Raw genomic sequence first — 21,821 nt, 5'->3', positions numbered from 1 at the left:
TGTATACACTTGGGTTTTGGCGCGCGGGCGACAGGCGCTCAGGCTGCGGAGCGCGTCCCGGTGTGCAGATTCGGGCTTCCCGGGGAACGCTGTGAGCATGCTTACACCACCTTGCTCATGCGCGGCTGTGTGCAGGGGCCCCAGTGCTGAGTTCAGGGGACGACGAACGCACGCTCCAACTGGAGAGAACGAGAGCGCCAGGGCGCTCACGTCCACGGGGGGCGGTTGAGGTGGGCGGCTCCGCGTTCCCTGGGAGACGAGGTGCGCCTGCGCTGGCGGCCGAGTGCGCAGGCGCAGGCTCCAGTCGGCGCCTGCCCAAACCTTGAGGCAACACGCAGCGGCGGTTGAGGTGCCTTCGCGCCGGCGGTTCTTGACACGAGATGCTGGTGTTGATGTTGGTGGCGGCGGCGACCTTGCGGCTCTGCTTGGTGGCCGGAGCTCAGCAGCTGTGCCGGTGGGGCTGCCCTCCCCGGGGAGGGGTGTTGCCCAGTGTCGGGGAGGGGGCCGGCTTGTCCTGGAGCGGAGGCTTCCCAGTTTCTAGTTCTAGGACTCGAACTTGGTGTTGCCCCTTCTTTCTCCCCAACTCCAGCCCTTCACCAAGTCCCTCCACTGCCGCATCGAAGCTTGGGCCCGATTCCCACCCCTTTGGGCCACGTCCGCCGCCACCGCCCCAGGCCGTGCGCTGCTTTCCCTCGCCCGCTCTGGCCGCAGGAGGGATTTGTAAACGAGTCTGATCTCGTCTTTCCCCTGCCCCGATTCTGTGGCACCCAGGATAAAGCCTAAGTTCCTTGCGCGGCCAGCGTTTCCCGCATGATCTGGCCCAGGCTTTCCTCCACAGCAGCGCTGCTGACATTTGGGGGGCCGTCCTGTACATTGTAAGATGTTGAGCAGCATCCCTGGCCCCCACCCACCGCCGCCGGCAGCGAGCGCTTCCTTCCCCAGGCTTGACAAACAACCAAAAATGTCTCCAGCTACTGCCAAGCGTCCCCTGCAAATTTGAGAACCACTGATGTGGCCCCTGCCCACCCGTGAATCAGTGCTCCAGTCATCTCAAGTCAAACTCCGTCCAGCCTTGGGGACAGGGGAGTTGGTGTTTGCTACTCATTATGCCTGGCACACTTTTGCTTCCATGGCTGGTTCCTCATTCTGATCCTGACTTAAATAGCACCTCTTTTTTTTTTTTTTTTTTTAATGTTTATTTATTTTTGAGACACACACAGAGCACGAGCAGGGGAGGGGCAGAGAGAGAGGGAGACACCGAATCTGAAGCAGGCCCCAGGCTGTGAGCTATCAACACAGAGCCCAACATGGGGCTGGAACTCCTGAACTGTGAGATCATGAGCGGAGCGGAAGTTGGACGCTTAGCTGCCTGAGCTACCCAGGGGCACCCAGCACATCTTATTTAAAGCGCCCCCCCCCCACCGGTTTTTGCTATCAATCACTAACTTCTGTTACTGTTTTGACCAATTTTTTGTCTACTGCTGTCAGTAGAATATCAGCTCCATGAGGGTATTTATCTCACTCCTTACTCAGAACATGTTTAGATTTTGGTTTATGCAAAAAATACTGTTTGCAGGGTGCCACGGAGCTAGTCAGATGTTAAAGCCGAGTTCCTGCCCTCTGGCAAACCCTGCCTGGAGTAAGCTGTTCGGCAGGGCCCTGTCTGCCCATGGAATAGTAGATGTGAGCTTCTGGTGCGTGGCCTAACTTGACCTTTACAACAAAGTCCATGGGGCAGTAATTCCTTAACGTTCAAATAATAATTTTTTTTCAGATTGTTTTTAAATATTTATTTTGGAGAGAGGGAGAGACAGTGCAAGCAGGGAGGGGCAGAGAGGAGGGAGACCCAGAAGTCAAAGCAGGCTCCAGGCTCTGAGCAGTCAGCTCAGAGCCCGATGCGGGACTCGAATGCATGAACCGCAAGGTCATGACCTGAGCCAAAGTTGGAGACTTAACCGACTGAGCCACCCCGGAGCTCCAACCTTGTTTTATAGATGTGAAAACAGACCCAGCAAAATTAAAGACACACTTACCTAAAGACACAAAACCACCAAGTGAAAAGTAGAGGTCTCCAGCAAGTTTTACCGGTGGGATTTGTCTCCACACTTGAAAAGACGGGTTCTGTCCAATTCTCCCATTTCGTCACCCTGGTTCTCCAAGTGTGGTCCTCGACCAGCAGCATCAGCATCACCTGGGAATTTGTTAGAATTCCCTGGATCTACTGAATCGGAGGTGGGGCCCAGCAATCTGTGGTTTATCAAGCCTCCAGGTGCTTTTGGCACACGTCAAGATGCTGTACCAGCATTTTCCAGCCACCAGCACCGTCTCCCTGCCCCTGGCCACAGCCAAAAAAACCCCAAAAACATGGGAGTAGGAGTTCCTAATATGGGGTCTGCAAATGCGCCTTTATGAGCTCTTGGGAATTACGTCCCCATTTTTGTGTATACCTATGTCTGTCTGTGGGAGAGAAAGGCCCACGGTTGCACCAGATTTTCCAGGGGCTCCCGTGACCCTAAAGCATCAGGAACAGGTGCTTTAGAGTTAGCCAAGAGGTACCTTGGTAGGAGTCATGCTGAATAAAAATGACAGATGGTCTCTCTTGTCACTTACCTCTAGTATTCACACGGTGAGGACAGGAAAGGTGTTTCATGTTAGTCAGCAAATTCAAGGGGTATGTGGCTCCATACTTCAGTCTCATTTTTCACTTCCAGAACTAACACTTCCTAGTGTTTCTTGGGTGTCAGTGTTGGGTCAGGCATAGAACACGATCTGATCCCCACCACTGCGCTTTGAAGTAGAGATTCATCTTTCCCGTTGCACTAAAAAACTAGTTGAAAGAGATCAAGTAACATGAAGACAGCCAGGAGGTGGAAGTGGGTTTAGAACTCAGATCACCTGAGTTTTTCTCCAGTTTCATTTAATTTGAACTCTGGAGTAACAGGAAGCAGACTGTTACTTTGCTTAAATAACGCAGTGCAAGAGGGCACTTTTTTTTCACCCTCTGTGCCCTACGATGCACAAAGAATTAGTTCATCAGCTAAAGTGCGTTTCCTCCTGACATGGCATTATTTCAGAAGCGATGTCTGCATTTCTAAATCCTCTCCAAGTTCCTGCTTTCTACCTTGTTAGCTTTATAATTCCTCGTCCTCTGACCTCTCTGTCGAATAACTGATCATATGTATGTAAGTAAGCAGTAACATACATAAGGAATGAGATATGAATCATTAGCCTGTGAATCTCTTTTAACTTTATCTTGACCTAATTATAGATTCACGGCAAGTTGCAAATACAGCACAGAGATGTCTCAGGCTTCCCCTCCCCCACCGCATGACATCTGACGTAACCAGAGTGTGATATAAAAACAGGAAAATTACATCGCGATTATCCACCTACCTCAATTCCGCCTTTACACTTTCAATGTTTTATATTTGGAAGTTGCTTTTCATCGGGTGCTTATTACTGATCTTCAGATTTGTGTGACTGTCTCTCTAGGACCATCTGTATTTTTCATCGGGGACACCACGCTTGATTAAACATCCTTGCAAGAAAAACATAGCCCTGTATCTAGGGTAAGTGACCATTTTATGTCCCGTTACCGTCCTTTCTATTAAAACGTGAGATCTGGGGGCGCCTGGGTGGCTCAGTCGGTTAAGCGTCCGACTTCACCTCAGGTCACGATCTCACGGTCCGTGAGTTCGAGCCCCGCGTCGGGCTCTGGGCTGATGATGGCCCGGAGCCTGGAGCCTGCTTCCGATTCTGTGTCTCCCTCTCTCTCTGACCCTCCCCCGTTCATGCTCTGCCTCTCTCTGTCTCAAAAATAAATAAACGTTAAAAAAAAATTAAAAAAAAAAACAAAAACGTGAGATCTTCCCTCATTCATTCATCCATTCATTCAACAAACGTTACGGAAGATGGCTCTCCGTCCTGTGTTGCTGGTTACTGGTCTATAGGGAGCTCGGAGTTGGTGTGGGGGCCAAAGGAAGAGAGAGGAAGACACCGGCAAATAAACTAAAATAATGACAACACTGCGGTGCCTCCTGTCAGGGATCCTTGATATGATTAGTCATCACGGGGGCCCGAGCACGCAAAGCAATGGCAACACCGTGACGGCGTAGTCACTCGGGGATCACATGTCCAGCAGCCAGAGGTTCTGGTGAATCCGCTGGGAGAAGAGAAAGGGCGGTCGGAAAGCAGGAGACCTAGAGGCTGAGGAAGGCAGGAGCCAAGGAAGGGAGGGATGTCACGGAGAAGGCAGGGCACGTGGGTGGGGAAAACAGCCAACACAGCAACAGGGCAGAAGGGAGAGGAAGCAAGGACACAGAGGTCCAAGGTTGATGGCACTCTCTCCGGAAGCCAAGACAGACCGAAGAGAGAAGAAAGGTCACCAGAGAGAGAGAGAGGCTGCGTAGTGAGGGAGGCAGAGTCTGGACATGACCGCTGGTGGGAAGGCCTGGCCGAGGGGATGGCCACGGAAGGGGGGAGGGATGGGGCCAGGCCCTGGGCCAAGTGAGGACTCAGCTACTCCTGATAAGATGTGAATTCTGTCCTTTGATTTGCCACTCGTGGCTATCTAAAGTTTCCATCAGCAGCTGAATGGATAAACACAGGGTGAGGCACCCACACACTGGAACGTTATTCAGCTTTAAAAAGGAAGGACATTCTGGGGCACCCAGGTGGCTCAGTGGGTTGAGCCCCCGACTCTCGACTTCAGCTCAGGTCATGATCCCTGGGTTGTGGATTCAGTCCCCTGCATCGGGCTCCACCCTGAGCGTGGAGCCTGTTTAGGATTCTCTCTCTCTCCCTCCGGCCCTTTCTCCGGCTCATGCGCACTCTCTCACTCGCTCTCAAATAAAAAATAAAAATAAAAAAGGGAAGGACATCCTGCCACCATGTGGATGGACCCTGGGGTCACTGTGCAAAGTGACAGAAGCCAGACACAGAAAGACACATCCTGCGCGACCCCACTCGTGAGGGGTCCCTAGAGGAGTCCCGTCCGCAGAGACAGAGAGTGGATGGTGGGAGCCAGGGGTGGGGTAGGGGTGGGGAATCAGTGCTTCATGGGGACAGAGTCTCAGTCTGGGGAGATGGAAAGTTCTGGAGACGGATGGCGGGGGCAGCTGCATGACAGTGTGACTGTGCTCAGTGCCACCAAACTGCACCCTAAAGAAATGATTATAATGGTCTATTTTATGTATATTTTATCACCATTAAAATAAGTTTGAAATACAGATTTTATATTGTGTGTATTGTGCTGCCATTAAAAAATTTAAACAAAAAATTTAATTAAAACTAAATACAGTGAAAAAGCCACAAACTAACCACATTTCAAGCACTCAGTGTAGCTGGTGGCAACCATGTCGGACAGCTTTCCATCATCATGTCTGCTTTAGAGCAGGAGTCACAAACTGTGGCCTCCCAGGCACATTCAGCCTGCCATCTGATTTTGCCGGGCTGGCAAGATAAGAATCGTCTTTGTATTTTTATATGATTGTAAAAAAAAAATCAAAAGTAGAATTGTATTTTGTGACGTGAACTGATGTGAAATTCAAAAAAAATTTTTTTAATGTTTACTTACTTTCGAGAGACAGAGAGACAGAGCGTGAGCCGGGGATAGGCAGAGAGAGAGGGAGACACAGAATCTGAGCTGTCAGCACAGAGCCCAACATGGGGCTCAAACCCACGAACTGTTAGATCGTGACCCGAGCCGACGTCGGACGCTCAACCGACTGAGCCACCCAGGCGCCCCATGAGACGTTCTAATGTTTAATAAAATTATGGAATGTCACGTTTTGCCTATCGTGCTGGTGAGGATGAGGGCAAACGTGGATGAGGCCAAAGTGGGTCCCCCTCCTGTGGGGGACAATTTGGCAGAATCTGTCAAAATGGTCAGCACATGTTCTCAGACACGACGATCCCGTTCCTTGCCAGTTAACCTAAAATTATAACTTGTTGATGTTCCTAGAGCATATGCTTCCTGAGACCTTTGGGTGGAGAACAGGAAGCAGAGAGGGGAGACAGCAGAAGGACACAAGTGAGGGGCTGAGGCTGTGGTCCAGAGACAGACCTGGGAGGCAGCACTGGAGGGAGACAGGGTTAGGAGAACAGGACATGGAATCTAGTGGCTCAGAGGAGGAAGAGTCTTGGGGGTGGCTCCACCCAACAATCCATGATGTTCTTTTCTCCCCCAGTGTTTTATTGGTTTTGATGTCAGCTGGATACTTGCTGAAAGTATCTAACCCTGTAAAAGAAACAATATAAAGGTAAAAATAACAGAGAATCCTATCACTCTCATTCAACTATGTATTGGAGGTCCCAGCCAATGCACTATGACAAGAGAAAAACGTGAAATACAAAACACATTAGAAAGAGACAACATTTTGCCAAATCCAAAGAACTAACCAGCAGCACTGAGTACAGCAAGATGGCCAAATACAACACAGATATTAAAAACATCAACACCTCTCAGTGCACCTGCGTGGCTCCATCGGTTGAGCATCTGACTCTTGGTTTCAGCTCAGGTCATGATTTCACAGTTTGTGGGTTTCAAGCCCCATGTCAGGCTCTGTTCTGTCAGCACCAAGCCTGCTTGGGATTTCTCTCTCCCTCTCTCTCTGCCCCTCCCCTGTTCACATGTGAGCCTGTGCCCTCACTCACATTCTCTTTATCTCAAAAAATAAACATTAAAAAAAAAATCAACACCTCTCTCGTAAACTAGCCATGAACACTCAAAAAAAGCAGTTATGAAAAACATCATTCCCAGTGACAACAGAAACTTTAAAACACATAAGAATCAACTCAGCAATTCCTTTCTGTCTAAAACCATAAAACTCTCCTGGAGGGAGCAGGAGAAAGAGCTCTGGATAAGGAAGCAATATACCATGTTCATGGATGGCCTTTCACTCCTTCCTTCCTTCCTTCCTTCCTTCCTTCCTTCCTTCCTTCCTTCCTTCCTTCCTTTCTTTCTTTCTTTTTTAGTTTATTTATCTTGAGAGAGAGAGAGAGTGCAGAGGAGGAGCACAGATAGAGGGAGAGAGAGAGAATTCCAAACAGGCTTTGCACTGTCAGCACAGACCTCAATGCGGGGCTCAAACCCACAAACCGTGAGATCATGACCTAAACCCAAATCAAGAGTCTGATGCTTAACCGACTGAGCCACCGAGGCACCCTGATGAATTTTCACTTCTTAAAAGTTTTCCTGCCTGAGGGAACACATTGTTTCTTTCATACACACACATTCCTAGTCTGAAACCTTTTACTTCAGTGGGATTAGAATCATATAAATGGCAAAACTGAAGTTCATCCTGGGTAAGGCAAGTGTCACATATATAAAAGATATCATTTATATAATTTTATATTTGACATGGTCACACTTTTAAAATAATATTATTTCAAGAATGCAAATATCCAGTCTATAGAAGTTTACTCATGCAAAAACAGATAGATAGATAGATAGATAGAACTTAAATGGTTCCTTGTTAAAAAAAGGGGGGGGTATTTTGTTTCAACAGAACATTTTTAAAGTGCCTATCTTTGTCTCTTTTCTTTTCTTGTATGAAATTGTCCTAATTTAACTCTTTTATTGTCTATTTCAGAAGACAAATTTTTTTCACAAGAGATAATTTCAAAAGTAGTCTCCTTCCACTTTCCCTCCCTACATCAATAAAGGTAGTTATCTTACTTAACCATCTGAAAGATTCCCAACATAAGTAACTTGGGGGGTGGCGGGAGGGGGGAGATACAGTTTGGAAATATCACACTAGTCTGTTTTTGTAAGCCTGGGGGCTTATATTACAATGTACCTCTTGAAAGACATTAAGAGCAATTTCTAAGCCAGAGGAAGGGTTGATTATTCTATTCTATTCTATTTATTCTATTCTATTCTATTCTATTCTATTCTATTCTTTTTCCTGAAAAAAAGAGACAATTCTGAAGAGAATTGTGGGAAGTGTGTGAGTTAAGGATAGATTACATACAGTAATCTTGGGCCCTCCCTTAATTGTCCTAAAGCAAAACAGAAAAACCTTTACCCTCTCAGTAACTACCCTGAGAAATTCTACCACTGGGCCCTAGCCGAAGAAGGTTTTGCCATCAATTAAAATGCCAATATTTCTCTTATAAGCAACATGTTTATCATTTATGTTCATCGTTTGTTACTTACTCTTTAGGCTTTACCCTCAGAGAAAGTTTTGGTAAGGAAGAAGGGGATTAGAGAGAATTCAGGTATCCGAGGGCACCGAACACCAACTCCAACCGCCGCCCAGTTTTGGCTCCGACCCCAGGATATACCGTTCCCAGCACCTAGGAACCACACAGCTCTTGCTATAGCATGCATGTCTCTTAAATGCGCATCTAGATGTCTCACTTCCCAAATCCTCTCAAAAGATGCACTCACGGATCTCCTACGTGTCGTTATTTTTAGGTCGGCATACCGGAAGTAACATCGGCACATATCGCTGGCTCGGTGTTGCTGTTAGTAGTGGATCAAAAAGTCTATGTTTATGATTACGAAGCCAATTCCTGGAACGCATCTATAGGTATATGTGTGGTTTTCAAAAAAATTTTGTTGGCGATCATCCGAGAACAGGTTGTTGATTTTGGAAATACAAACAGTGCTGCTCCTTGGATGTCAGCCCCTGGACATCACCTTGTTCTTTAAAATTCAAATGAAAATTGGTTACACGGTGGGAACCTAGTGTTTCTGTCCAGGATCGTGGTCACGAGCCACAAAATCCCGCTCTGACTGATTGGAGTCAATGAGGGACATCAACGGGAACTGCGTGGGAGTGGATGTCAGGAAGGATCGAGGAGGGCCGAGAATGGCTTGTACGCACTTGGTGACAAGCCTGGGTGATGGGAATATTCAGTCCCACCTACTGCATGTTAGGGACAGAGAACAGGAGAGAAGGTAAGCCATATGAAGAGAGAGAAAGAAGAGAACCATCCCGTAGCATGCAAGGTGGCGAGGTCGAGAACGAAGACAAGGAAGGTACTATTCTTTGGAAAAGAAGGATGGTTGAGTACCCATTGAGATGAGAAAGAAAGAGGTCCATCAAGGTTTCTCAACCCTACTGCTGCTGACATTTAGGGCCAGGTCATTCTCTGGGGGGGGGGGGTGCTGGCACCCTGGGCACTGTGGGGTGCAGGGCATCCCTGGCCCCACCCAGCCCATGTCAGGAGCGCCCCTCCACCGATGCATCCTGACGCCCCAAATGTCCCCAGATATCACCGAGTCCAGAGCCACCGGGCTGGTAGATCGCCATCTGGCAACTCGTTCATCTTTTGCTCCACTTGCGTTACTTTTGGCAAAAGACTGTGGGCCCCACGAGACGGAACCTGGCCCAGCCAGTGTGGTACCTGCCAGGTGTTTGCTGAGCCCTGGCCGGCGAGGGGCCTGCAGCCCTGAGAGGGACCGAGAAGCACAGCAGAAGAGCCACACCTTGGCTTGGCCTCTGTCTGGCTTTTCTCGAGCGAGTTCCAGGGTGACCTCCGAGAACAAGGTGGCCGAATACACGGATCCCGGGTACGTGGGGGCCGTGCGCAGGCGCGGTGTGGACTGTACGTAACCCCGAGTGGGGCTGCGAACCTGACGGTAGTTCCAGGCCACAGAAACTGCTCTGACCAGGCTTGGGCCCATCGATTTTCACATCCAAACCAAATACAGAGCTGCCTCCAGAACATGGGCCCATCCATTCTTTACAGCACTCACTGCCCGCAGCCAAACTGCCTCCTGGCCCTCCCCGTTTGCCGACCTTTGACCTTCGGTTCGGTTCTTTTCAATCGTAGCTTCATGCCTCTTTCTCCTTTGGCGGGAGGTGGTGCGGGGGAGGGAAGCATAAAATTCACATAAAAACTGGCCATTTCCAACCATCTTAAAGTGTACAAAGTACTCGGGCATTTAGAACATTCGCAATGTTGCACAATCATCACCTCTGTCTAGTTCTAGAACATTCCGTCACCCCCAGAAGAGACACTCCCCCATTAGCTGGCACCTCCCCCCCCAGCCCCAGTCCCAGCCCCAGCCCCTGGCAGTCACGGTCCCCCTTCCTGTCTGTGGATGAGCCTGTGCTGGACGTTTCACACACACGGACTCACACCCCTTGTGGCTTTTTTGTATCTGGTTCCTTCCCCCAGCGTCGTGTGTTCGAGGTTCCTCCCCGTTTTAGCGGGTGTCACTGCCTCTCTCCTTTTTAAGGCTGAATAATGTTCCCCCGTGTGGATGAACCACTTTTGTTTATCCGTTCATCAGCCGGTGGACGTTCGGTTGGTTTCGTTCTTTTGGGTATTCGCGAATAGTGCTACGATGCACCTTTGTGTGTGAGTTTGTGTGTGGATGTAGGTTTTCAGTTCCCTGGGGTAATATAACCGAGGAGAGCAGGTGCCGGGCCATGTGGAAACTCCATGTTTTAATTTATTGAAGGAACCATAAGGGTTCCTCGTAACATAAGTCAGTCTGCTCTCCGTCCTTCCCCTTTTCTTCATAACTTTCTTTAATAGCATCCAAAGGGCTAACTCCCCACCCTGGCTCCCACCACCTACCTTCTGTCTCTGTGGACGAGACTCCCCTGGGATCATATAAGTGAACTCATACAGGATTTGTCCTTTCGTGTCTGGCTTATTCTACTGAGCATCATGTCCCCAAGGCTCATCCATATTATAATAGGTGCCAGAATGTTCTATCTCTTTTTTTTAAGTTTATTTATTTATTTTGAGAGAGAGAAAGAAGGCATGAGTGTGGGAGGGGCAGAGAGAATCCCAAGCAGGCTCTGCACAGTCAGCACAGAGCCCAGTGCGGGGCTTAAACTCACAAACTGTGAGATCATGACCTGAGCTGAAGTCAGATGCGTAATGGACTGAACCACCCTGGTGCCCCAGAATGTCCTGCCTTTTTAAGGCCGATTAATATTCTGCTGCGTGTATATGTGACGTTTCTGTTCACCCATTTATCTGCCACTGGACCCCTGGGTTGCTTTCTCCATGTTTCAGTTATTGTGAATAATCCTGCCATGAAGCATGGGGGCGCGTGTGCAAATATCTCTTTGTGTCTCTGCCTTCAGTTCCTTTGGGCGTAGACCCAGAAGTGGGATTTCCAGAACTCTATTTTCAATTTTTTGAGGCACCGTCACCCTGTTTTCCATGCCACAGGCACCAGCTTACATTCTCACCAACGGTGCACAAGGGTTCCAGTCACTCCCCACCCTCGCCAACGCTCGTTTGCTGTGTCTCCGATAATAACCATCCTGATGCGCGCATGTGCTATCTCACTGTGGTCTTGCTTTGCATTTCCCTAATGATCAGGGATGTCGAGGGCACCTTTTCATGTCTTGTTGGCCACGTGTATATTTTCCTAGGAGCTGAAGCTTCTGCTTTTAAAATAGAATCCACAAGGGGCACCTGGGTGGCTCAGTCGGTTAAGCGTCCGGCTTCTGCTCAAGTCAGGATCTCACGGTTCATGAGTTCGAGCCCCGCGTCGTCGGGCTCTGTGCTGACAGCTCAGAGCCTGGAGCCTGCTTCGGATTCCGTGTCTCCCTCTCTCTGCCCCTCCCCAGCTTGTACTCTGTCTCTCTCTGTCTCCCTCTCAAAAATAAACATTTAAGGGGCGCCTGGGTGGCGCAGTCGGTTAAGCGTCCGACTTCAGCCAGGTCACGATCTCGCGGTCCGTGAGTTCGAGCCCCGCGTCGGGCTCTGGGCTGATGGCTCAGAGCCTGGAGCCTGTTTCCGATTCTGTGTCTCCCTCTCTCTCTGCCCCTCGCCCGTTCATGCTCTGTCTCTCTCTGTCCCAAAAATAAATAAACGTTGAAAAAAAAATAAAATAAACATTTAAAATAATTAAAATAGAATCGATGAACGCCTCGCCAAGAGAAAGGAGCCTTTCCTGCCATTTTGGCAGGGTCCTAAGAGTTCCTGCAAAGCCAGTGGTTCTCAGCTCTGACGGCTGTGTCCCTCAGGTGACACTTGCCATCGTCTGGAGATACTGCCCACAACCGAGAACGATCTGGCCCCAAGTGTCAGTAGGGTCAAGGCTGAGAAACCCCGCTCTACCCTTTTCCCTGGAAATTAGGGAACTCGTGTTTTTTATGATTTATATTTTTTTCTAAGTAGTCTCCATGCCCAACATGGGGCTCGAACCCACAACCCAAGACCAAGAGTCGCATGCTCTTACAACAGCCAGCCAGACGCCCCACAAACTCATGTTTTTGTTTTTCTGTTTTTTTTTATGCTCTTTTCCTTTTAGGTATAGAACACCCTGTTTCACATATTTCTGGTGATAATTGTTGTTACAGCGGACATCCCTTTTGTGTGGTGAGTATACAGTGTGTAGCCTGTCCATTTTTACAGTGCTTTGAACATAGATAATTAAGAATGAAAATAAGGACAGAGTAAACCATGAGAGCTGGCACATCAAGTCCCAGGATGGGCTTGGGCAATGTCTCTTCTCCCCAGTTCAGGAGAGGGATCCCCTGGCTGGCAGGAATATATCCACCTTTGTTCCTTTTTTTTTTTTTTAATGTTTATTTATTTATTTTGAGAGGGAAAGCGTGTGCACAAGTGAGAGCAGGGCAGAGAGAGAGAGAGAGAGAGAGAGCAGCAGAGAAAGAATCCCAACCTGGATCCCAACTGTGAGGAGAGCCCAATGTGGGGCTTGATCTCATGAACCACAAGATCATGACCTGAGCCGACATCAAGAGTCGGATGCTCAACAGACTGAGCCGCCCAGGTGCCCCCTACTCTCTCTCTCTCTCTCTCTTTTTTAAATAAGTTTCTTCCTTTTTTAAACTTGCTATTTTGAAATAATTACAGACCCTACAAGAAGTCCCGTGCCCCCTTTACCAATGGTTCTTCCAGTGGTTCCATCTTATGTAACTACAGTATAAAACTAAAACGTGGGGGGCCCCTGAGGGGGCATCTGGGGGGCTCAGTCAGTTAAGCATCCAATTTCAGCTCAGGTCATGATCTCACAGTTCGTGGGTTCGAGCCCCACATCAGGCTCTGTGCTGACAGCTCAGAGCCTGGAGCCATGCTTCAGATTCTGTGTCTCCCTCTCTCTCCCTGCTCTTCCGCCATTCGTGCTCTGTCTTCTGTCTCCATCTCTCTCAAAAATAAACAAACGTTAAAAAAAATACTAAAAACTAAAACTGGGAAAGCGACATGGAAATAACACGTGTGTCTGGTTCTATGCCATGTTTGAAGTCACACGTGTGAAGTCCCAGAACTGCCACTACCCTCAAGATACTATGCTGTTCCATCACCCCAAAGCTCTCCATACATCGCTGCCCCACTGTCCCCAACCCCTGACAAACACTAAGCTGTTCTCCTTCGCTATAACCTCATCATTCCAAGAGTGTTCTATACATGGGATCGTACGACATGTGACTCTGGGGACGAGCTCTTCTCGGCAGAATGCTCCGGAAACTTGTATTGAACCCACTCCGCTTCGTTGTTGAGTAATACTCCACGGAGTGAACTTGGTTGTTTCCATTTTGGGGGTTATTACGAACAAAGCTGCCATGAAGGTTTCATTCTTGTGCGCACAGAAGTTTTCATCTCTAGGATAAACACCCAGCAGCGTGATCACCAACATCTATCTCCTTTTTTTTCCCCCCCATGGAGATATAATTGAGATACAACAATGTGTCAATTTAAGGTGCACAGTGTATTGATTTGATACACGTATAGGTGGCAGTAAATGCCATCATAGCATTCACTAACACCTCCATCACATGATTACCCTTTTTGGTGTGTGGTGAGAACAATTAAGATCTAGTCTTTTAACAACTCTGAAATTGGTAATACATATTGTTGCCTGCCATCGCTATGCTGTGCATTAGAGTCTCTAGAACGTATCTGTCTGTCAGTTGCAAGCTCTACCCTTTCTCTGCTTTTAAAGAGACTGTTTTATGGGGCACCTGGGTGGCTCAGTCAGTTAAGCGTCTGACTCGATTTCGGCTTAGTTCATGACCTCAGGGTTTGTAAGTCTGAGCCCCATGTAGGGCTCTGTGCTGACAGCACTCAGCCTGCTTGGGATTCTCTCCCTCTCTCTGCCCCTCCCCTGCTTGCTCTCTCTCTCTCTTTCTCAAAATAAACAAACATTTAAAAAATTTAGGAAAAAAAGTAAAGAGACTTCTATGTGTCTGTTCTTCCAGGATATAAGTAATTCCGTGTTTGCTTATTTGCATGGAGATCAGATATCTCAGACCCATGTGTATTTCTCAAACACCCGGGGATACACATTTCAGAAGTTTGCCTACGAAAGACAGGTATGTTCAATTTGGTAAGAACGTGAACAGCAAAATCAACAAATAGATATTTACCTCCTGCATGGTGGGGGTAATCAGCAGTCGCTGGGTGGCCAAGGGCTTTTCTCTCTTTAAAGGGTCCAACTGGCTGGGAGGGTAGGGGAAATTCAAGGTCCAAGGAGCTGGCTAGGGAGACTAGGGAGTTAGGAAAGGATACAAAAGATGTTAAGTCATAGGACACTGTGGTAAAGCCACAGTAAAGGCTGCACAATAATTATGGCCCTTAACCCCAGGCCCATCCAAAGATCCGTACCATCAGGTAACATCATCATCCCAATTATACAGACGAGAGAACTGTCCTGGGTCGAATACATGCCCACCCTCCCCAAATTAGGTTCATCCAGAACCCCAGAGACCTCAGAGTGTAACCTTACTTGGAAACAGGGTCTTTGCAGATTTAGTCAGTCAAGATGCGGTCACACTGGACCAGGGTGGGTCCTAAATCCAAAGGGACTGGTATCTTGTAAGAGAAGGAGAGGACACGGGGAGACCCGCACAGAGAAGAGGGCCGTGTGAAGACGCAGGGAGACCCTGCAGGGGTGCGGCTACAAGCCAAGGGATGCCGAGGATTACTGGCCACCACCAAGAGCTGGAAGAGAGGTGTGGCGTGGCTTCTTCCTCAGCCTCGGCAGGAGCCGGCTCTGCCAACACCAGACTTCTGGCTTCCACAAAGGTGACGGTAAATTTCCGTGGTTTTAAGCCATCGAGCACATGGCAGCCCCAGGAAACCGATAGAGGGGTGAGGGCCCAGAGGAGTGCAGAGCAGGGCTGGGATCCCAACAGCTGGAGTGGACAGGCTGCTGGGGTAGCCCAGGGGATGAGGAGATTTTGTTCTGATGCAGAGAATGGCCTCACCCCCCAAACACTCGGGAAGTATGTGCAAAGGAAGGAAGAAAGAGTCTACTCTGCTCACAAACTCTGTGTCCCAAACGCTCTTTCTCTGCCCTGCCCAGGAGGCCCAAGGGAGCCTAGAACCTAACCGACTACATACTTTCATCCGAAAGTAAGCCTAGAAGGACTCAGGGTTAACATGTGTGATTCGTTGAAAACTGTCATCACTAGAAACACCGAAAGGTAGATAGGTAGTAGATGATGGATAGATAGATAGACAGACAGACAGACCGATAATAGGAATTGGCTCACACGGTTATGCGGGCAGAGAAGCCCCCACAGTCTGCCATCCATGAGCTGGAGAACCAGGAAGTCTGGTTGTGCTGTTCAGTCTGAAGACAAAGGCCCGAGAACCAGGGAACAGCAATTCCCAGCGTCTGAAGGCCCAAGAACCAAAAACTCTGGTGTCCAAGGGCAGGAGAAGATGGACATCCCAGCTCGAGAAGAGAGAAAAATTCACCCTTCCTCCCCCTCTTTGTTCCATGTAGGCCCCCGACAGATTGGGTGATGCCCACCCAGACCGGTGAGAGTGGCCTTCTTTGTTGGGTCTACTGAATTGAATGCTAATCTCTTCCAGAATCACCCTCACAGACACACCCAGAGATAATGTTTTACCGGCTCCCTGGGCATTCCTTAGCTCCGTCCAGCTGACACATACAACGAACCAACACGAGTCCACCCCTGGTCACCTTGGCATCCATACACATCTCCGTACTTCCTCTCCAAATAAAGACACTGACAAGGTCGTCATTCTGCCCAACACAATACGACTATCCTAAGTACAACCAAAAATGCACTCCTCCCCTCCCCAGGGGAGAAGGTCAAGTTCTAGGTGATGTTTACTCTTCTCCGCGATGTCCCCTTCACTCAAACACCAATTATTAATACAGTAGTCTTCCTGCTGTGTGTGCGCGCATGCGTGCATGTGTGGTTATTGTTATTTTTGTGCCGAAGGGCTGAGATTCCAAGCAATCGTGATTCATCCCCTTGGGGTTCTGCCAGCAGGGAAGGAGCTGATGGGCAACTCCTGCCAGTTGAGATGGATTGACTGCCTGCTTTGTCAGCTTGGGCCACCACAACAGACCCCACAGACTGGGTGACTCAAGCAACAGACATTTATTTCTCCGAGTCCTAGAGGCTGCAAAGTCCAAGATCGAGACACTGGCAGATTCAGCCCTTGGTGAGGGCTCTCTTGCTGGCTCACAGATGGCCACCTTCTTACAGTGTCCTCACACAGAGAAGAGAGAACACTCTAGTGTCTCTTACGAGGAAGCTAACCCCATCATCAGGGCTCCACTCTTATGACCTCGTCTAAACCTAATTACCTACCCGAGGCCCCACCTCCAAGGACTATCCCATCGGGTTTGCTGGTTTGAATGTTTGTGTCCCTCCCCCCAAATGTATGTGCTGCCATTCTAGTGCTTTATGTGATGGTATTAGGAGGTGGGCCTTTGGGAGCATTTAGATCATGAGGGTGGAGTCCCCATGATTGGGATTAGTGCCCTTATAAAAGAGGAGACCACAGAGAGCTTGCTAGCCTCCTTCTGCCATGTGAGGACACAGCAAGAAGACTGTAACCCGGAAGGGCCTTCACGTGACCCATGCTGGCACCTTGACCTCAGATTTGCAGCCTTCACAACTGTGAGCACTAAACTTCTGTTGTTTACAAGCTACTGCGTGGCATTTTGGCCAAAATGCACTAAGCAGCCAAACTGTCCATTAGCAGCCAAAATGGACTAAGACGGGGGGTTATGACTTTAACATACGAATTTGGTGGGGGGACACAATTCAGTTCATGGCACTGTCTATATTAGAAAATTCCCCTTAATAACTTAAGAGGCTTAAATAAAATAATAGTCTTTCTCTCTCTTACCTGGAGATGTCTGGAGGCAGCCAGCTGTGTTGTCCCGCTGCCCCTAGGTTAGGGCCCTTGGGTGACCTCATGCCTCCGCTTGGCTTCCAGACACTTTGCTGACCAACCAGAAATCAGGCATGAGGAACCAAGGCAGGAGGGAATGATTTAGGCAAGCATCTGGCAATCTGGGTCGCACCACTTCCCCCAGCACCCCCCAAACAAGGCTGCCTTCATTCAAGGTTCTGTCCTACATGCTACACTTCCCTAGAGGGGAAATAGACCAGAACAAAATAGACTTTCCTTCATTTTAGCTTATTAGGTGATCTGGAGTCAAAATCAAACACATGTTAATGATTTCTTCATATGTTGTATGTTTCTGTTTGTTTCACAGGCAGAACTAGTCGGGTCTTTGGGTGGGGTCTTCTATTTTCACTCCTTGTCACAGGTTGGGCTGCTTCTCATTGACCAAGGGAAGGTGAGTAGCTTTGGACGGGGATGAAAGACTTAACTGACCTTTGCCCTAAGCCAGGTTTTCGTTAAAACCATCCATCCATCCACCCATCCATCCATCCATCCCACTATCCCTCTACTCACCCATCCCTCCATCCATCCATCCACCCACCTACTTGTCCATCCATTCATCCACCCACCACTCCACCTACCTACTCAGCCGTTCATCCATCCATTTGCCTACCTATGCATCCATCTACCCACCTGCCCACTCACACACCCACCACCCATCTCCCCCCGCATTCGTTTGTCCACTCCGTCATGCACTTGGCAGCATTTAAGTGGTGTCCAGGAGGTGCTAAGCACTGTGCTGAACAGTAGGGATACAGTACAAGGTGTGGGGCATGTGTCACTGACCGCGCAAAAGATCGTCTTAAATGTTTCATGTTGAACTATTGGCTAAAGATTATTTTCATGTGTATTCAGAAACTTGGCATATGAAACAGATATCACAGATACCCCGTAGAATAAGACTGGAAAGTGCATTTGAAGAAAAAAATATTAAGTCAGAAAAAGATTAGGTACAGTCAGTACCCAGGCATTTCAGATACTGTAAGTGGGATGTACAGCTCTGTGGTTCAGGGGAGCCCTGCTGTGAGGAAGCTTCCAGAATTTGGGCTGACCTCCGTGGCTGAAAGCCCCTCACCCCCTGATCAGGTGCGTGGTCCCGTCCCCACGTGAGTGCCCTCATTAGCATAAGGTTCCCTGGGCCGTGCGTCGCTCTGGAGTGAGTGCGGTGGTGTCCACGTGGTTACCACCGGCGCACGATTTCTCAGGCCTGCCTACCCACAATCCCAGAGGCTTTGGCTGGCAGGCGTCTACACTGGGGGGTTTGCTCGCTGCACATTTGCATTCCTCGCCACTGGGCCCTTGACCCTAGGTCTCTGTCTGTAGTCCAGCTGAAGTCTGTTGAGGTGCCTTGACCACAGCCTCCTTAAGGAGAAGGAAGAAACCAGCAGGGCACATCTCTCTGCTTGGTACTCAGTACTCAGTACTCAGTGCTCAGTGGTTTTCCGCTCCTGGCTTCCCTTCCCCCTGGCCCCTGAGTGCCTGAAACTTTAGGAGCCTTTGGTTTGGGGCTCCCTGTGCAGTGAGGGGAGCCCCTCGCCTGACCCCACGGCCCTCGACATGGGGGAGGGGTGGCCGGGAGCTCCGCCCTGTCTCTGGCGTCCCCTGTCAGCGATTCAAGTCTGACCTCCTTCGTGTTTGCCGTGTTGTCTTAGTTGGCTCCTCTGCCATCCGGCAGCCCAGCCCGGGGACAGGGGACCGGAGCCAGCCGGCGTATTACACAGGGGGCCTGGGTCGGGCCCGATGCGCGCTCACAGGCTCAGTGGGTCAGGGAGACGAGCCCGGCCCCCGTGTCCTCGAGGTGGGGGCACTGGGGGCCGCGTGCCATCCATCCTGCCCTGAGCGCTGTGTCTCTGGCAGCCCAGAGGGAGAGGGCAGGGCTCCTCCGCCTCGGCCCTGCGTGCCCTGTGGCAGGAATAGTTGTTTGGGGCCATCCCAGGCGCTGTGGGTGTGGAACAGCACCCCCGCCTCATCGACTCCACTCCAGGAGCTCCCCCGGTCCCGACTGCCCCGCACGTCCCAGACATCGCCCAGTGTCCCCTGGGGGCAGGGCCGCCCCAATGAGAACCACTGGCCCCGATAATAAGGCTTGAAGGAAGCCCCAGTGACCAAGTTCGCGGACGCCCTCGACCCAGTGACTCCTTCCGTCACCCCCCGGGATTCAGCGATCTCTTTCTCTCAGGCTATGTTCAGCTACTCAGAACACCCCCTGAACCGCAGTTTGGGGCTGCCCTTTGACTACAATGGGACCCTTGACATCCTCATCACCCCGGGCCAGAAAGGCATTCTGATCTTCTGGTTTGAGAAGAGCCTGTTGGTTTCTGGAAACGCAGGTGAGCGAGGCCCAGGCTTGGGGCCGCCCTCGGTGTCCCCATGATGTCCCCTTGGGTGGGGAAAGCACAGCGGGTTTTTCTCTCCCTTGGCTTGAGCAGACTGGGACCAACCCATTCCCACTGTGAGCCCTCACTGTGTCCAGCACCCCACCACACCCCATTTCCTGCCTCCTCTAGTCTTTAGGGCCATGCGGGCTGGTTCTGAAAGTCACCCCTCACCCCAGTCACCTAGGCCAACCCTGGTCTTCCAACCAGGAACCACGGGTTCACGACTCTGGGACGTGGCTCAGGGCTTCCCCTGGCCGGGAAAAGTCACCGCACCTCTGGCTGGCCTGCTACATGAGTCCCAGCCCGCCGGCCAGCATGACACAGGGAGCAGAAGGCAGCCCCACCCCGGGAAGGCGGACTGTCAGGGCCCCCTGGGCACAATGTGGCTGCAGGGGCACCTACAATCGCAGCCCGCTTCACAGCACCAGTCAGGCCGCCTGAACACCGTTGTCTTCCCCCCACCCCCGCCCCAGCCCCACCCCACGCAAGGAAAGGGCTCAGGGCTGACTGGTCCATTCGGGGCGCTCATGCCAGAAAGGAAGCTCTGATTCCATGTTACCCATATAGTAAAAGGCATTCCAGGGCATTCATGCCTCCCGCAGTGAGAAAAGCAGTTCTCCGGAAACCTGCAGCCGGTGCCCGGCGTTCCTGTCCCACCCAGGCTTGCTTTGCTCAAACCTAAGCGCATTCTGTGCGACGCTCCACGGCGGTGCGGCCCCGGGCCGTGTTTGCCTCCATTCGGTTACCCTTTGAGTCGCTAACCAAGGGCTGGGGTGGGCGGGCGGCGGGGGTCCCTTTCCTCATGATCCTGCCCTGTTGTCTCATAGGTCAGCTCGTTTACCCTGTCCCCATGGACGAAGAACCTGGCATCTCGTATTCTTCCGTTTCGGAAGCCAACGTCACCATCCACAACATCGCTGCCAGTGCGTGGCCAGCCTACGGGTAGCTTTCTAGAAGGTGCCCTACACTGGGCTTGTTCGCCGCTGACCCCGCTAGATCCAGTCCGGCCCAAACCAAACCACAGTGTGATCATCGCACGTTCGAGAGCAGCTCCCGCCATAAACTATTGTGCCTTTTCACCACGATGGACCGTTCATCGGGTGCTCGCTTCCTAAGGCCGCTACCACAAATGCCCACAAACCGGGGAAGGAGGGTGCGGGGACGTTTCTAGAGGCCGGAAATCCGACATCAACATGTGGGCTGGCCCGTGCTCCCCGCAGACGCTCTAGGACAGGATGTGCCCCAGGCCTGTCTCTCTGGGTTGTAGACGGTCCTTGTCCCCTATGTCTGCACACTGTGCCCCCAACTGGGCATGTCTCCATGTCCATATTTCCCCTTTAAAAAAAAAATAATGTTTTTTTGAGGGGGGGGTGGAGCAAGGCAGAGAAAGAGGGAGACACAGAATCAGAAGCAGAGACACAGAATCTGAGCTGTCAGCACAGAGCCCAACGCGGGTCTCGAACCCACGAACTGAGAGATCATGACCTGAACCAAAGTCGGACACTCAACGGACTGAGCCTCCCAGGTGCCCCATGTTTCCCCTTTTTATAAGGATGCCAGTCATATTGGATTAGGACCCACCCTGATGACCTCGCTGGGACTTGATCATGTCTGGAAAGACCTGATCTCCAAATACAGTCACCTGCTGAGGTCCTGGGGGTTAGGACCCCAATCTGTCTTTTTTGGAGGGGACACGTTTCAACCCCCACCAGCTGGCATCCCCAGGATTTCTTTGCAACCAAATCATTGTCCTGGTGCTGCCTTAAAAGATGATATTCGCCCGAGTAATTCTCCTCACACGGTTCGTGGGTTGGAAAGGCAAATAGTGGAGTAAACCGGGCGAAGGGGGCCGTCGCTTGAGTTTTAAGTCACTATTTCCCTCTGTTTGCTGATCGTTGCATTACATCCTACTATCTATGTCCCTATATCTATTTAAAATTAACTCATAATTATAGAAATCCATGATACACATTTCCTTAAAATTAAACCAGTGGTGCACGGTCCCTTAGAGGAATTTTTCTTCTTAACATTACAAATACGATTAATTCCTGCATACCTGAAACCTTTTACCTGTTGTACAGCCAAGTCCCCATTTCGTCAACCTGGGGACACTCGGCGGTGTCTGGGGACATCCGTGGTTGTCTCATCGGGGGGCGTGCTCCTAGTATCTACTGGGTAGAGGCCAGGGACGCTGCTTAACATCCTATAGTGCCAGGACGCACCCCACCCCCACCCCCAAACTACCGCAAAGAAGGATCTGGTCCCTAACCTCACTAGCGCCAAGGTCAAGAAACCCTCAGTACATTAATTCACTCCCCGCTC

At 50.3% G+C, this 21,821-nt stretch overlaps 1 protein-coding gene across 3 annotated transcripts in view; it reads left to right on the top strand.

The window, feature by feature from the left end:
• Positions 1-261: 261 nt before the first annotated feature.
• CATSPERD (catsper channel auxiliary subunit delta) overlaps positions 262-21,821 on the top strand; it is a 42,812-nt gene continuing 21,252 nt past the window's right edge. For 2 of the 3 annotated variants that reach the window (XM_086699360.1, XM_086699358.1), the window contains exons 1-10: positions 262-454; positions 2,617-2,671; positions 3,493-3,569; positions 7,593-7,665; positions 8,420-8,534; positions 12,233-12,300; positions 14,142-14,255; positions 17,432-17,515; positions 19,301-19,451; positions 20,327-20,422. In XM_086699360.1, coding sequence (XP_086555486.1) covers positions 381-454; positions 2,617-2,671; positions 3,493-3,569; positions 7,593-7,665; positions 8,420-8,534; positions 12,233-12,300; positions 14,142-14,255; positions 17,432-17,515; positions 19,301-19,451; positions 20,327-20,422 — 907 coding nt within the window. In that variant the 5' untranslated portion in view covers positions 262-380. Of the gene's footprint in view, positions 455-508; positions 876-2,616; positions 2,672-3,492; positions 3,570-7,592; positions 7,666-8,419; positions 8,535-12,232; positions 12,301-14,141; positions 14,256-17,431; positions 17,516-19,300; positions 19,452-20,326; positions 20,423-21,821 lie in introns of those variants that run through there. The other variant, XM_086699359.1, reaches the window with a different exon arrangement.

The sequence above is a fragment of the Puma concolor genome, chromosome A2, assembly GCF_028749965.1.
Source record: "Puma concolor isolate L17-30 chromosome A2, mPumCon1.1.hap2, whole genome shotgun sequence".
Taxonomy (NCBI): Eukaryota; Metazoa; Chordata; class Mammalia; order Carnivora; family Felidae; genus Puma; species Puma concolor.
This window is presented reverse-complemented; position numbering and strand designations above follow the sequence as displayed.